Source organism: Stegodyphus dumicola, chromosome 5, assembly GCF_044657685.1.
Source record: "Stegodyphus dumicola isolate Sdum_Otavi_A_Nest chromosome 5, ASM4465768v1".
NCBI lineage: Eukaryota > Metazoa > Arthropoda > Arachnida > Araneae > Eresidae > Stegodyphus > Stegodyphus dumicola.
Window position 1 is genome coordinate 205,442,508 of NC_140772.1, and position 16,371 is coordinate 205,458,878.

Below are 16,371 nucleotides of genomic sequence, written 5' to 3' on the forward strand. Positions count from 1 at the left end.
TTCTCTTGATTCTGAAACAGTTGTAGCCCTTAAATTCTGCCACGTGGTGCTGCAGCACTGTTTGCACAGACTTTGCCACTTATGACCTGTGCAGATTCAACGAAACCTTTAACACGATGTGTGCAGATTCAGCAAAATCATCGACTGAATTTTAGTTTGTGTTTGCTTCAGTTCCTGTATAAGTAACTAGTGCAAAGTTCAGCAATTAAAAGGGAAATATCTGGCATGACGTTCACAGGCAGTTTGCAAGGGTTTACCTGTTTACCTTTGTAAGACAGAACAAGTCACTACATGTATGAATCCATGTTAAAATTTACCAAAACTCATTCTCTGTACACAGTGAAGAAGGGGAAAAATCAATACAAATCTTTCTACAATTTTTAGAACTTGTTGTTAAAAATTAGGGTAACAAGACAAAATACAGTATTTCAAAAGTATATTAAAAAAAAGAAAAAAGTAAACTTTGAAGGAAAAGAACTAAACAAATTAGCTTTGAATTTCTCAGATACAAGCCAATCAAGAGAACCTTAAAACTACTCTAGTTTAATGTTTTTGCAGAGATCTCTTAATAAGTACTTCAGCTATCATTACAGAATCATTCTTATTTTAGTTCCTTATGAATTTACAAGTTTATTTGCTCAATCATTTGTTACAGAGTTCACATGAGCTGTCTAAAACAACAGAGCTGACCATATGAAGTAATCGTGCCTTCATTCAAATTGCTTGATTCATCATGGCAAAGAACAAAGGCTTATTAGTTTTCACATGATATGATGAATTAAATTAATGGGAAAAGGTCTTATGAAGCCCAATACATTAAGGGAAAAAAAATGTAAACTTCAAATTGTACACTGAAAAAATTCAAAGCTTTTAAATAATTTTTTCATTATAAATAATGAGTAAATGATTTAAACAGCTCTATTTCTTACATTTAGCTAGCATGATAAATGACAAAAAAGCACAAAATAAGAGGTTGTTCTTACACTATCACAACTTCAGTAATTCATATGTAAAAAGAATTTAGTGTAGGCTTTTTCATTTAATCAATGCTAAAGGTATATTAAGACATTTGTTTTACTTCATTATTAATTTATCATATATTTTTATTTACTTCTTCTTTCAAGTTTTTTTATTTATTTATTTACTCTTTGATTTACTTTTTATATTTGAGAACGAGTTTCAAATTTGCTCTACCATTTTTAATTCATTGCTTTGTTTACAGATGTGTTTTGTTGTTCATAAAAACAGGATTTGAAGGAGTTGGGATTAGAATAACTTTGTGATAATTACTACAATTTACCATGCTTTAATTACAGCATAACTAATTCTATTGATCATTCAGTTACTTTTGAAATCAAATCTCCCTTTTTGGTTTTCAGTTACCTCACTAACCTCAGATACACTGAAACAAAAGTTTTAGCTAAATGATTCTTCTTTTCTTTTAATTTTTATTTGCATTCCATTTCCTTTCTCCTACTACAAGTCATGAAAATTTTGTTGTTATTAAATTTCTCATTTTTATAATTGTCTTACATTTTAAGTAGATTGTCTGTCTGTTAAATGCTGATAGTAAATTTTACTCAATTTGTTTACTGTTCTTTAACATGCTTGCAAGTTTTAAAATGCCTAATATCATGTTTTTTTTTAAATCATCTTTAATTCCATTTAATTATTCTAATTTGCATGCATGTATTTACAAATACATAAAAGCAATTATTAAAGGTCAAAGTACTTTGGATTAGTTAGTTACTCTTAATTTATTTTACAACCTTTTTACATCTATACTTAGATTAATCTGCTAATCAATTTTACAGCAATCTACAGTTTTCAGTCTACAAAAAAGAAAAAGGAAAATAATTTTTACCTTTGCAATAAATACTGCAATGACTGCTGTAGCTAATTCAGGAGCTGAACTTCCTGCAGCCATAAATGTTGCACCAGCAACATCTGACTGTATTTTAAGCACTAAATCAATTAAATTATATGTAATAAAATAACTATCTATATGTAAATAAACTAAATTACATACATTAATAAACAAAACAAAATCAAATCAGACACATAAAATTTATATAGCGTACTCAAAAAGCATTTTCTATTTAGCTACAAAATAAAAATGAATTATGAGATGTTAAAAAAATTTACCATTTGACACCTTTTAAATTATTTTTCTACATAACCCTTTGCCATAATTGGAACATTGAACTGTTATTATTTATCCTGTCATCCAATTTTTTTAACTCCTTTCTCACAGAAATTTGTCATCTGTTCAATCATAAATATCACATTTTACTCTTTATACTACCTCACTGAATCACAGTCTAGTGAGGAATATATCCAAATGAAAGAAAGATGAAAGTCTAGTGCCAAGCTTGTACAAAGGATACTCAATTTGCTTCCAGCAAAATAACTTGATTAAGTTTTGAATTTGAGTAGTAATATACAAAGAGTTTTGTCAGATTATTTCACATCAGGTGTTTTGAGCTGTTCAATGTCTCCCCCCCTCAAATCCTTAATTACACTTTTGAGTTTATCATTTTTCCTTGAGGTAAAATTACAATTCAGTTCAAAAAGATGTTGATCAAAGTGGATAGCTGTTTTATGATTGATAATTCTACGATATAGTAATTCATTGCCTTCGTGATAGCATTAAGTGAGAAAGCTGAGAGGAAAATCAACTTATTTTTTCCTTCTCTTCTTCAAAAACACTTAAAGAACCCAGCAAGAGTACAGCTTTCGATATTCATTAAAGTTTTGAAAATTTATTACAGAAATGTCCCTTATATTACTGGGAAACTAGAGGTGGATGATCAATTCCAGAACTGATTCGAAGAACCGATTCATTTTACTGATTTATTCTGATTCCAGAAAATTGAGTTTTAGCTTTTATACAGTTTATGGAGTTTTTACTGAAAGTATGGCAGGAATAGATATCTGCGATTCATTCATGAACTGGTTCACTTTACTGAGTGAGCTTATGCTTGATTGATAAAAAAAAAAGAACAGAACTCTTGTTGACAGCGTGCCAGGAAGGTTTGATTTCCATTTTAGAGGAGAAAAGAGTTTTTTCCCCCTCCTATGTTAAAAGTGAGTTCAATTTTTTATCATGTCCCAACTATTTTTATAAAACTTTTATTCCAGAATTTTATTGCTAATTCTATATATAAAGAGGGTTTCAGATAATCTCAAAACTACAACTGAAAGAAATCAGTTCAAGGAATTAGTATTTGATTGAATCAATTTTTCCAATCCCAAACCTGGTAGAGTTCCCACCTTCCCTCTATTCACTCTTACCTCATTAACTGGTCCCAATTCCACAGCTTGTTCGATTCTTTCTGTTCTTGCTCCATCCTTGCAAATCACTCTTCAGTCACTCATCTTCCTTCCCATCATTCTTCATCAAGATTATTGTTAGTGATCGGTGAGTTATAAAAAAGAACTGATTCATTTCATTGATTTAACTGTTCTGATCTCATCCCATAAAAGAGTAGTTTTGCCCATCTATATGGGAATCACATTAAAAAACAATGAAATTATGAAGGAAAACTCAAGTAACACACATAACATCTATCTCCACAATATCTTTCACATGACATTGCATCCTACTCTGCTATTCATTATCACAGCATGTGTGTATTTTCCCACCTTTTCCTAAGCACTGAAACATACATGCAGAATGAACTAAAAATTTTGGAAACTTGATTATGAGTATCTGCAAGTAACAGTGTCCCACATTTAAGAAGAATATAACAGATAATATTTTGCCTTTAGTGGGATTTTCAATCTTCGTACACACTTTAAAATTTGTTTTTGAATAGAGTAAGCTATTCAGTTCAAAATTACATTTTATCTAAGATAGTGCACAATATAGCAAAACTTATCATAGTGGATAACCTTGCTATTCCTAGGTGCGATGAGTGCAGCCTGCACCAGATACCAGCTCTGAGGGAGGGACCAAAAAAAATTGCTGTTATTGTATTACTGCGTCTTTTAACTACATGAAATAACATGGCCCTTTACAATCGCTAATTGCAGATGAATGATGTGATGATCTGGCATTATTGTGTGGTGCTTGGGGGAAGGCTAATGTCTCATTTCTTTTGAAGTGTAGTGGTGTTCAAGTAAACAAACAACCAGTCCTAGTGGCTCATCATCTCACTTCCACCCCCCAGAAACATCATTTGCTCTAAGTAGATCTGTGCAACAAGAAGGTATTTTTAACCCAAACGTCACAATAATATAGTGTCCATGTGAAAATGAACTCTTCTTGAAGGAACCTGGACCTTTTTTTATATTTTGGATAGATGACCATGAAGTGACAGCGTCCAAAAAAAAAAAAAAAAAGCCAAAAGTTTTTAAGAAGTCCAGTTGCTGCCCAGTTTGAAGATGAAATTTGTTAAACTTGTGACATCAACATTAAGTGAGGAAGAAGACATAATAACATTATCTTCTTAACCTGAGAATGAAGTTGGAGTTGACAAAATACCTGATAGAAGTCATGAAAGCAAAGAATAAATCAGAGGGGGCATTCATGAAAAGACCTGAAAAGTGCACAGAAAATGATAACTTTGGAGAAAATCATAATGCATAAAAAAATAAATTAGAAGACAACCCAGCAGACAACAAGAAAGAAGGAGGAAGAGGAGAAGAAGCAAATGAAGAAGAGACTAATAGTAATATTTTATTTTCTGATATCTCTGATTGGCCTTTCTCTATTCCAAATAATCTAAGAGTTGAATTAATTAAAAGCAGAAGTGAAGTGTTTCAAAACAAAGATCGTCCATTTCAAGAGAGAAGAGAAATATGACAAAGTAAAACATAAAATTAGGCAAAGCAGTCTTGTGTTTTGGGACAGATTTTAGTCGACTCACGACTTTGAGTCTTGAATAAAATCTACACCAAACACGAGGCTGTTGCTTTTTCTGATTTTAAGGCCTTTTGTTTCAGTTAAGAAACACTGGGATAAGATACAGATTGCTAACCGACAGTTAGTCTGATTGGTTCTATATCAGTCAGCCAAATGGCGACGAAATTCTGAGAACCTAGTTGGCATATCTAGTTAAAAACCAAAACATGTACTATTTTTGTCTTAGGCTCTTTGGCATACCCAATTAAAAACCAACACCTGTACTGTTTTTGTTGTAGGCTCTTTGGCATAGATGAAAGTTTGGGCATACATCTAAATTTATAGCTAGTTTTCAAGCTTGGATGAAACTTAGTCTGAAAGTTCACAACCATAAAGCCTCAGAGCAACATGTAGATTATTTTGAACAATGCAAAACATTAAGAACAAGTCTAATTGCCAATAGAACAACTGATCCAATTACACATACTTCTCCTGAAACAAAAACAAACAAAAAAAAAAAAAAAAAAAAAAAAAAAGGAAGATATCTTCCCAGACGTCACATTACTTTTGGCTAATTGAACTCTTCTATATCCGTAGAATGAAGCTTCCATTCTACGGCCTCAAAAAACATATATTTGTGGAAAACAAAGGAAATTTTCTACAGCTGACTGAACGTCTATTAAAATATGATCCTATACTAAGAGAGCACTTAACCAAGTTAGAACGGTCAACTTGGTATATTTATTTTGGATTTCTATCCCTCATTATTTGAAATAAGTAAAGAATAACTCTCTACAGACAAATCTGACTTATTCCTATCTGAATTCTGAAGACCATTCTTGACTTTTGTTTTCATGCAGATAACGCATTCTCTATATTCCTGATTATTCTTGACTTCCATTTCAAAATTCAAACACTTCAGGAATTAAATCCTCAATATCTATATCCAACTTAAATACATGTTTTGCTTTTTCTTGTAAATTCATTTTACATTTTTCTGGTGAATTTATACTTACATTATATTGTTACGGTAATTCAAAGTAGTTTCAGTAGTTGTAAATTACTTGTGTTGTTAATCTTTCTACTGTTTTGCATTTGGTTTTTACTTTATCTAAAGCTTTCTTAGTACTCTCGTCCATGATAATAACTAACAATATGATTCTATACTCTTCTAGTATTATGATGAATAATTCAAAATAAAAATTCTACATTTCGAGAGAGCATACAAATTTCAAATCGAAACTTACCCTTCTTCAACACTCATGTTTTGTAAATGTAGGAAATAACCCGCTTCTTAAAATATGTTAGCTAGTGACATAACTTTACTTACTAGAATGACTGACATTTTTATTAAACTAAGTTTATTAATGAACTAATTATTTACATATTTGCATCCAGCTGTATGCTGAAAAAATCATCACGTTGTCATTACATTCATTCGCACTCTACTAGTGTGGTACCTCTCAAGTATGTGCCCTCTAATGATGGCTTTCTTACAGTGTCATCTGTCAGTACTCACAAGTACATTATTATAAAACAAATGCAATCTGATTTGTCCTGAACATAAGTTCCATTGCTGTTTCATCATTATCTTACACATATCATTCATAACTATTTTACACATATCATCACATATATCCTATTTTCTACTTGCCACAATATAATACACCATGGATTCTGTAACATGTATAAAAGATCATTAGTAGCTGGAGGCTACCACATCAATAAGTTAAGGTTTCAATCTTGGATAAGGTATGAAGGCTCGCGACGGAAGTGATTTTATGAAAGAGGATACTTGAAGTCCATTAATACAAAAACACATTTAGATACAGATTGAAAGAATACAAGACCTTTGGATTCCATCTCAATTAAAATTAGATTGTGGCTTAAGCAGACAGCTCTCTAATCCAATTTAATTTCGAGCAGCATATAATATAAGACATATATTAACAGATATATACTGCTGTAAGGATCTTAAGTTTTACTAACGTTTATTTTATTTTAAATCTTTACTATCACTTCTTATTTTCTACTTCCGGCCAGAATTATAAGCGTTAAGGTTTTTATGCAAAGTTTGTCTGGCAAATGCCAAGTATTTAAGTTGTGGCTTTTTGCCAAGCGAGAGAGAGGAAGCAGTGAGTCGAAGCAGGCCGCTTACCTTAGAAGTTACGCAGTTGCTGGTTGCCTTCCAGGCCAGAGGTTTTAATCCTCTTGAAAATTTTAAACGTACTGTAGTGTTCACAGTTCTCTGTACTACATACGCCTCCTGTTAATATAAGGCCAATCTTCCACGTTTATTATTCTAAAGTTAAATTAGAGTTTAGTTTTATTTTTATACTTTTACGTTTTGACCCCAAGTAGCGGGTCGGTGTATTCCGAAGTACGGAAGTCATTGTAAATAGAGAAAAATAAAGGGTTTTGTATACCATTCTTGTGTATCCTGTTTACTTCCCACAGTTTTGAACATAGCTTTAGTAAGCTCTCTGTTCCGAGTCAGGTCCTTGCATGTTCCCGAAGAAGGTTAGAAGGAACATTGAACCTGATACTGCTTCCACTTTTATATATTTTTTTAATGTACTCTTAAAATTCAAAAGCTTTAATTTTCCAAATTTTTGATAGAAATCATTATAATTCTGAAATTTTAAATTCAATCAAATTCTAAATACTTACATTTGCACATTTTCTCAAGAGAAGGCACAAAATATTCATCACAAAGAATAGCAAGACCCAAGAACATATATAAGGACACAAAAATATGAAGAATTAGTCCTCCATTACGCCGTGTTGTATAATCCATCATTGGACGTGGAAACTGTTCAATATCAGGAGGCGTACAATTTGAATTTTTTGAATGTCTGCTTACATCTAAAATTAAAAAGGAAAAATTATTTAGAAAAAAAAAAGCATAATGCAAAATCATCTTACTTCAAATTCAAATCTTTAAACCTTTTTAAAAAATATTAAAACTTTGAATTATTCCCTATGCTTGCAGTCCAGGCCCAGTGAATGTTGTTATATTTCTGGAACAAAGAAAAAGGTCATTCTCCTAAAAATGTAACATGAAAATATTACCCATTATTTGTCATTCATCCAAAAATAGCACTGATGCCAAATTATTCTTTTTAAATTTAAAAAAGCATTACAGGAGAAAGCCACTACGATATAAAGAAAAAAATCCATATACATTCAATAAAATGTATTGAAACACCTTGAACTACTTGAAATGTGGACCTCATGTATAGTGGCGTAGCTTGAAAGGAGCAAAGAGGGGGAGGGGGATCTGCCTCGGTCCACACATTTTAGGGGTGACATTTTTTCCATTAAACTCTATTTTTCTAGAGGTTAACAGACAGATTGTTGAAACAGACAGAATGATTAGATTCTAAATAGCCATACAGAATTAAATTGAGAAAAATAATTTTTACTCTAGATAATGTATTCAAAGTATCACCATGTCTTCTGGATTAGTAATCAAAGAAATCACACATGATACCAACAGCAATTTCTTTTATAGCTTCTTTTTTATTCTGTGAAATGTTTAATTGTAACTTCATCTTTTTTTTAACAGGAATGAGAATCGCAGTGCTTTAGTCCTTTTTCAGTATACAAAAAAAAAAAAAAAAAAAAAAAAAAAAAGAAATCAGTTCCCAATTTTACTCTATGATTTATTCTCCTAAGATCAGATTCACCAATTTTTTCAGGCACTCCAAACTCCAGCATTGCTTAAAACAGTATCCCCCTGTTAATGCTAACATAAGCAGTCTTAAGATCAATGAAAAGGTGGTATGTATCTACACCATATTCTTTTTTCTTTTTGAATATTTGCCTAATACTGTGTATTTGGTCAGAAGTAGATCTAACCTTTTGGAATCCACTCCTGCCCTCTCTTTTTTTGGCACTGTACTTTCTCACTGACTTAGCAGACACACAGTCTGCTCTGTATACGGCCACCATCCAGCAATGAATATTAGCCGGTTTAACTCTTTTCACAGTTGGAAATCTGATAACATCTTGCTGCTCCTCAATTGGCGAATTTTGCAATGTGAAAGCAAAGATATCATCACATGCACTACCACATCAATTGGATGGAACATACAATTGCCTGCTTCATTCTAGCATCATGTGCAGGAGCTAGCGCACAATAATGTAAGATACTGCGTTTACATCATTAGACGTCTCACTACGTTATGCCAAAGCTGCATATTCAAAGTTCAACTGGTTTGATTGTAACGACATTCATTTGAACATCCCTTACCTATCTCTATGTGCAAAACTTCTGCAGCCATTACCACTCCATTCACAAAGTCAAGTTATTTCTACTGTCACTGAACTTATTGTATAGGCTACACCTTTCAATACAATTCTGTGCATAACAGTCTCTACCTATTATTACATTAAGATCTCTCTCACCAATCTTATATCATCAAGTGGGCATTTCTTCCAGCTTGTCATAAAACATCTTTATGTCTGGTTCCTCTTTGTCCTCAGCAGGTGTGTCTACACATATGATGCTTGATGCTCACATTTTGTAGTACGGCCTTTACTCATATTTTACAAATTCTTTTGTTAATAGATTCAAAAATCTATAACCTTTTATTCTTTTATTTACCAAAAACGCTGTTCTGTTCCAAAGTGATGTTGTTTATCTTGGCAGCTTCAATATAGACTGCATTTATATCTATTAACTTTATATCTTAGATTTTTCAGCCCACCAGCGGCCGAGCGGTAAAGTCGCTGAACACTGGTAGTTCGGTCCGAGGTTCGAATCCCGCGAACGGGCTGGCTCCATGGGCGTTTTCGTGGTTTTCCCCATGTGTAACGTGTATACGAGCCAGTTTCCCTTAGAAAGTCCTCCACGAAAGGCATCCCTCCCCTTAGGCAGATAGCCCTCGTATGCTTTGCCATAATTAAATACACCAACACCTTAGATTTTTCAATACTCCACTGTTGAAGAGCATGTGTACATTCAATAATCCAAGCCTATGTCCTTTTTCATTCCGTGTTGTGCTGATAAAGTCCACCGTTTTATTCTTCCTGAGATTTCCTAACATGTAATTTTTTACAGGTTAAGATTGTCAGCCTCAGACCAAACCTCCCAACCAGAAGAACCTTGATACAATCCCCAGGGGCAGAGTACCCGGCTGTACTCCCTTGACACCGGGTACCTAATTTAGTTGTCTTTTACGTCATGTATAGGCTACACTGAAACTTTTCTTTCACACCAGGTCACCACACAGTTGTTGATTGCAAATTACAGATATCAATTAAATTATGATCATGGTGACATTAATAAGGAGAGTTCCTTGTTAAGAAAAAAATTATTTTAGAATTTTATTTCTGTTATTGCTAAAAAATCAAAACAATAACATGAAGTGCTAGTCATTTCAACTTTTTATAGTTTATTCTAAGATACAAGACCAGAACAAAGTTCCAAATATTATAATACTAGTGTCAACTTTTCTCTCAATTGTTGTAAATGGTACTAACTGTGAGAAGCATTTTCTGAGTAAAGATCCTTTAAGAAGTATTTAAAAACTACAAATGTATATTTTGCATTTAAGACATCTTTCCCTACTAAATAACAGCAAGAGCAAACAGACTCTATAATGTCATTGATGGTTTTGTGAACAAAATAATAATAATAGCGAAATTTTAAAATGTTGAAACCAAAATTTTTCATCAAAAATACATATAAAGCTGTAATTTATTTCCTTACATGTCATTTTGACACTTTCTGTAATTTGTTTGTTATCTGGCTGGCAAACCTAAGGACCACCCCAGGTGACAAACTCAGGGATCCAGCAAAAGTGCTAGTTCTACGTCGCCGCTCAACTAACAATATTTATTATTTTCGAAGAATTTGAGGAGTTTAAAAATGCTAATATCAATTTTAAAAATAAGTGGTCATTTAGTTACCTAATAATTATTTATACTTTGGGTTCAAATACCGAAGAAGACATGGTATAAAATTAGGCAAAGTAACAACCTTATGTTTAGTGTAGATTTTAGTCAAGACTATCGATTTTGAGGTCAAAATAGCTATAGGTACCTCTTCATTAGGAGCAAAGAAATTTGTATTGAAGAGAAAGCCACAGTTGTACTTATACCCAAAAGGTGTAAAGCGAACAAGAATGTAGCACCACCAATTAACAGAAATAGTAAAAAAAAAAAAAAAAATTTGAAAAATTATGTTAATTGGATTTTAAAAGTGTTAAGAACAACCAGACTGCAATTAATGTCATTAACTAAACAAGATAAATTTTTGTGAATGCAAAACTTCAAGAAAATCTAATTCACCAATTGAAGAATTAGATTTTCTAGAAACTTTCCTAGAACCTTCTCCTCTGTGTTACTCCTTTCGATGGTGCTATGTTCTTGTTCACTTTATTCTTTTTCGGGGGGTATAAATACAACCATGCCTTTCCCTTTGTTGCAGATTTCTTTGCTACTGATGATGAGGGACCTGTACCTGTTCACCCTCGAAACTGATCAAACGTTAACTAAAATCTACACCAAACAAAAGGTTGTTGCTTCATCTAATTTTATGTTTGACACGTTTCTCTTATCTTTTGATTTATACTTTATATTTGGTACACTTTTGGAGAGTTAGGATTTAATCTTTGGCCCATGAAGTTATTGGTGTAAATTCTTAGCCATGGAATTTATGCTACAATAACGCAAAAATAAATGCCTTAGCTACATGTAATAAATGGTTCTACTAATGAAAGATACCATTTTTATTTCTTCAAAACTGTACATGGGTTTTATTAATTGTAAAAAAAATACCACATTTGCCGGCGCATAAGATGCACCCCCCTTTTTAATACACATTTTTAAAGATAAAACTTTATTGATCATTATACTGAATCTACAGTAGTTTAAAAACAAAGTAATACTTTCTGCAAATACCCAATCTATCTGGAAAAGAACACCTTTTAATCTTCTTTATCAAAACCCAGACACTCCTCTCCAGAGCTGAATGAAGAGTCACCTGAAACCCTTCTAAACCAGCATCTGAGTCCTCATACAAGAAACTGTCCTCTGTACTATTCAGTGCATTACTACCTCTTCCTGATTCCGCTAAGTTCTTGTAATTTTCTCAGTTCAGGGCAATCACACATAGCTAAGTTATAGAAATGCCGACTTCTTTTTGAGCCATAACTTTCCAACATATTTAAGAAAACTGAACAGTAGAAATTTCACACATTTAAAAGTCGTTCACAGAAAATGGAAAGTTAAATGAACCCAACTATGATCGACGAAGACAGCGTATGCGCTTTCACTAAACTCCACGTAACTGTAATATTCACACTCCACAAAGAAACAAAAGACCACATAATTCTGAAAAGAATGAGTATCGATGTATAAGATGCACCCCGTTTTTCAAACCTATTTTCAAAAGAAAAAAGTATGTCTTATGCGCTGGCAAATACAGTATATATTACGAGGTGCAGCCATTATACAATGAGAACATGACAGCATATTTATAAGAAAATTTATCTATCTTATCTAAAATTTATCTACATTTTATCTAGATGAAAACAGAGCAGCTGTTTAAAATATACGCAGAGAATGATTCTCAAATCATTAAATATTCCTGCATATTTACCAGAAGTTGTGAGAGGATGAAATGTACTCCATACTGTATGATGTGGACACAAGATATCACAGAATTCCTTCATTAAAAAAACAAAAAAGCTGTAATATGTACATTTGAGGATAATCCTGTCCAAGCATCAGAGCTATTGAATGTGCACTAGGCGGGAGACAACCAATTATTTGGAGGACATTAAACAAGAAATAAATGCATCGATATCATTAGTAGAGACTACAGGCTTTGAAACTAGATAATTATATTAAATGTGTTAATTTTACCCATTGATAACTACAGCAGGCTGCAGGAAATCTGACTTCCCTTCATATGTCTTTTCACTGATAAGGCAACATGTGCATGTTCAGACATGTTTAACAACCACAATTTTCACTTCTCAGCACATGATAATTAATCCCCAAAGCATGAGACCGCCTGTCTACCATTACTCGCCCCTTTGGAAAGGATACTTAACAGCCTGTTTAAGTCCAGCCAGTGATTCTAAATATATTAAGTCCAAAGACATGTGCCTTAGGCACTGTCTTGGTAAGCAATGAAATCAGTCATATGAACATTTTATTATGAGCATTCAGCGATTACAAGAGATAAAATCTGGACAATGCATGTGCCAATAATTCATGGACATTTTTTTCCCCCAAGGGCAGATTGTGAACAATTACAATGTAAGCCAGTTCATTAATCTATACAAGACCGGATGTGGTGGTCTCTTTATTATGGAGGCACCTAATAGGTGGGCCACTGTCGCCTTTCCTATGAAGGGATGGACAGTTACAACCATTTGTGTGTGTGCGAGTTTTTATTTCATCATACTTTTATTTCTGTTAATTTCTTACATAATTGCAAAGTTTTTTCCCTTCTAGCTTGCATGAAATGAAGCAGGAGACATGAAAAATGTGTACTGCCCTTGCCAAGATAAAAATACAGTACCTCCATCCACTTACACCCCGAAGGCATGTGGTAAAGAGTGAGAAAATACTTTGTAAGGATTATGTTAACAGTTAAATTTTGAGTTAAATTCCCTTTCCTGTCGATTCTTAACTTCAACTTACCACTTCCGGCCAGAACATAGTTTTAGAATCACGTCTGAATACATAATGAGGAAGAGCGGTATTTAACCACGAAGTTCTTCGGTCTTAGTGAGAGAGACACCAGGTATTCTTGGCTGCATGCCCAAGTTCAAGCCCAAGTGTCAGCTTTATTGTACACTCCAAGAAGCAGTTTTGTTAAACTTTAGTTGGAATAATAAAGGGTTAGTTTACCCATCTATCTCGTTTCCTGTCACACAAACTCAAGCGATTATTCGCTTATCAGTTTTTAAGATTCTTCACGTCCAACAGTAACTTACAATTACAAAGTGAGGAACTCAACAACTTCATAATTTTTGTTTTGTAAACTAATTAAAACAGTTAATCATAAAAATACAAGTATAAATGTAATACAATGTGTGCAAGAAATTGAAAATATCTTCATTAAATTTGCATATATATTGCATAAGATACTGCAGATATGTGTTTTCTTAGTAGCATTAAATTTTATGATTAATTTTTGTAATGGAAAAGAAAATGATAAAGGAAAGTTTATATAAAACTGTCAATACAGATATGCTGCCTGTTGCAATCTGACATTCAACTTAAGGAAAAATTTCATCACATCTCTGTTGGACATTTATAAATCATACTTAAATAAATATATCATACTTAAATAAATATATCCCAAAATAAATATATCTCACTGTACGCACTATTCAAGTCATCATTATTTGTCATCACGTACATTTATAAACCACTCTTTTCAAGAGGGAAGCACACCAAGAGTACAATTAAAACCAGAATATCATATGAACACCTTGAGAACTCCTTGAGAATTGCAACCACACAAACGAACTAAATGCTGGCGCATTAGTTTCTCAAATTCAAGACCAAATATCCAATTAATTTTATTTCTTGTTATCATTAATAAATCAAATTTATAATGGGTATTTATAATGGCGATGTACAAAAATCCAAATATATTATCAAAATAATTCCATGTTTCTGTCATTACACTATGAAAAATCATAAATTAATAAAGTTTGAATTACTTAAATGTTTTAAATGTAGTTAAATATAGAATATGAAATTATCTATATATTCACTCTCTTATATAGAGTACAAGCTGAACAAATTTGAATTAATGCAGTCAAACCCACATAATTTTCTCTTAGAAATGAAATTAAAAATATCTTTCAGCAATCAAACATGAGCAAACAAAAAAATTTTCACCTGCGTAATTGTGTGACTGACTATTTCTCTTTTTTTTTTTTTTTTTTTTTTTTTTAAAGGTTACAAGCTGCCACTGGTGTTTAAAATAATTTGTATGGCCCAAAATATATCATCTTCAGCCAAGGAAGCTAAAAGGTTGGATGTTCCTGATCTAGAAGTTGTTGGCAAAATGGAGTGACAGCTAACTCAAAAAAAATTAATTGATGCTAGATAAACTCCAAATGGGTTGGATGGCCAAAATCAGTTTCTTGGTCACCAGATTTTACATGTATGTACACCCTTCACAAAAAAAGAAAAAAAGAAAAGGGGGACAGTTCCGGACCAATTGTTGAAATTTAACTTGCATTTTTCATGTCTCAAAAGCGCGACTTAGAATATATATTAGATTTATATATAGCACTGTTCTAACATAGGTATTTTGACACAAAATTGGGCTACTTCTGAAATAACCATTTTCCATATTTTGATTCTATAACTCAAATTATGCCTGGATAATAAATTTTGTAATTTTTGGTAAGAAATTTAACAGGGTTAATTAACATTAATTTTGGTGAGATTAAAACTCAGCAGAAAGCTTAAGTCCAAATAGACTGGATTGTGCAAACTTGTTTCTTGGTTACCAGATTTTTACACACTCGGACATCTTCTGGAAGGCACAAAGACAGCATGATTTACGAAAGTCTCGTTGTGTCCAATGAAAATCTAATGGCCCAGACTCATTTGCTGCTCAAAATATATATGAATGAGGTCTTTACTAATGTATGCCAATCCATGTATCAGCACTGTAAATCTTGTATTACTACTGCTGGGTGCACTTTAAAGCACTTAATTCGTAAAAACTTAACAGATTGAAATATCTGTTTCTTTTGACTTAACTGCCATTCTCACTAACCTATTGTTCGTATCTTCCTTACATGACAGTACTTAGATATACCAGCATTTATAGGCATTATACCCACACATACATTCCATTACGAAGTTGGTCCATTTTGATTTCCTCTACCTGCTTTTACATTTTTGCTAAACAGGGTACAGAGGGATATTTTAGAATTAACCTGCATATAATATGGGAGGATAATTTTTTATGCATAATTACATATAAACAGAATAGAGATACAATGAATTATTATCAACCATGCAATAAACTGAAAAGAGATCTCTGACTGATAGAGTTAAATTCAAAACAGAAACTATAACTACTTGCTTGATTTATGTAATGTGTGGCTACTGAGAAGTCTCCGATGATGAAAAGAAAACTCCATTGCTTCATTTGGCCCAGTAAGTAGGTGACTGTTGTTTTGTAGTGGCCACAAAATTATTAGTGTAGAAATGTAATAAATAATGGAACAACAAATATACAAACAGATGAATGATGCAATAATGTCTTGCCTCCGTTTAGCCATGGTCACTGAAAAAAAAAAAAAAAAAAAATTTTTTTTTATCATGGAAAATATGCATCATTCATATACAAAAAGTGTTATTTTACACATATTTTAGTTTTTGCAAACAAACTTAATAAATAGAAATGAAACTTTAAAATTCTTACAGAACAAATGTTTGATGCATTCCGTATCATGCTGCATAAAATTTACGAAAGAAATGCCCTTCTTCCAAATAATTCTAATTTGAGTAAACTGCTACAGAACTAATTA

The 16,371-nt window shown here is 32.5% G+C and overlaps 1 protein-coding gene across 2 annotated transcripts in view; it reads right to left on the reverse strand.

Moving 5' to 3' along the window:
- LOC118188350 (putative sodium/potassium/calcium exchanger CG1090) overlaps positions 1–16,371 on the reverse strand; it is a 132,835-nt gene that overhangs the window by 46,463 nt on the left and 70,001 nt on the right. For both annotated transcript variants that reach the window (XM_085817582.1, XM_035358765.2), the window contains exons 2-4: positions 15,924–16,127; positions 7,517–7,711; positions 1,865–1,965 (exon numbers count right to left, since the gene is read on the reverse strand). In XM_085817582.1, the coding sequence (XP_085673708.1) occupies positions 1,865–1,965; positions 7,517–7,711; positions 15,924–16,122 (495 nt within the window). In that variant the 5' untranslated portion in view covers positions 16,123–16,127. The remainder of the gene's footprint in view (positions 1–1,864; positions 1,966–7,516; positions 7,712–15,923; positions 16,128–16,371) is intronic.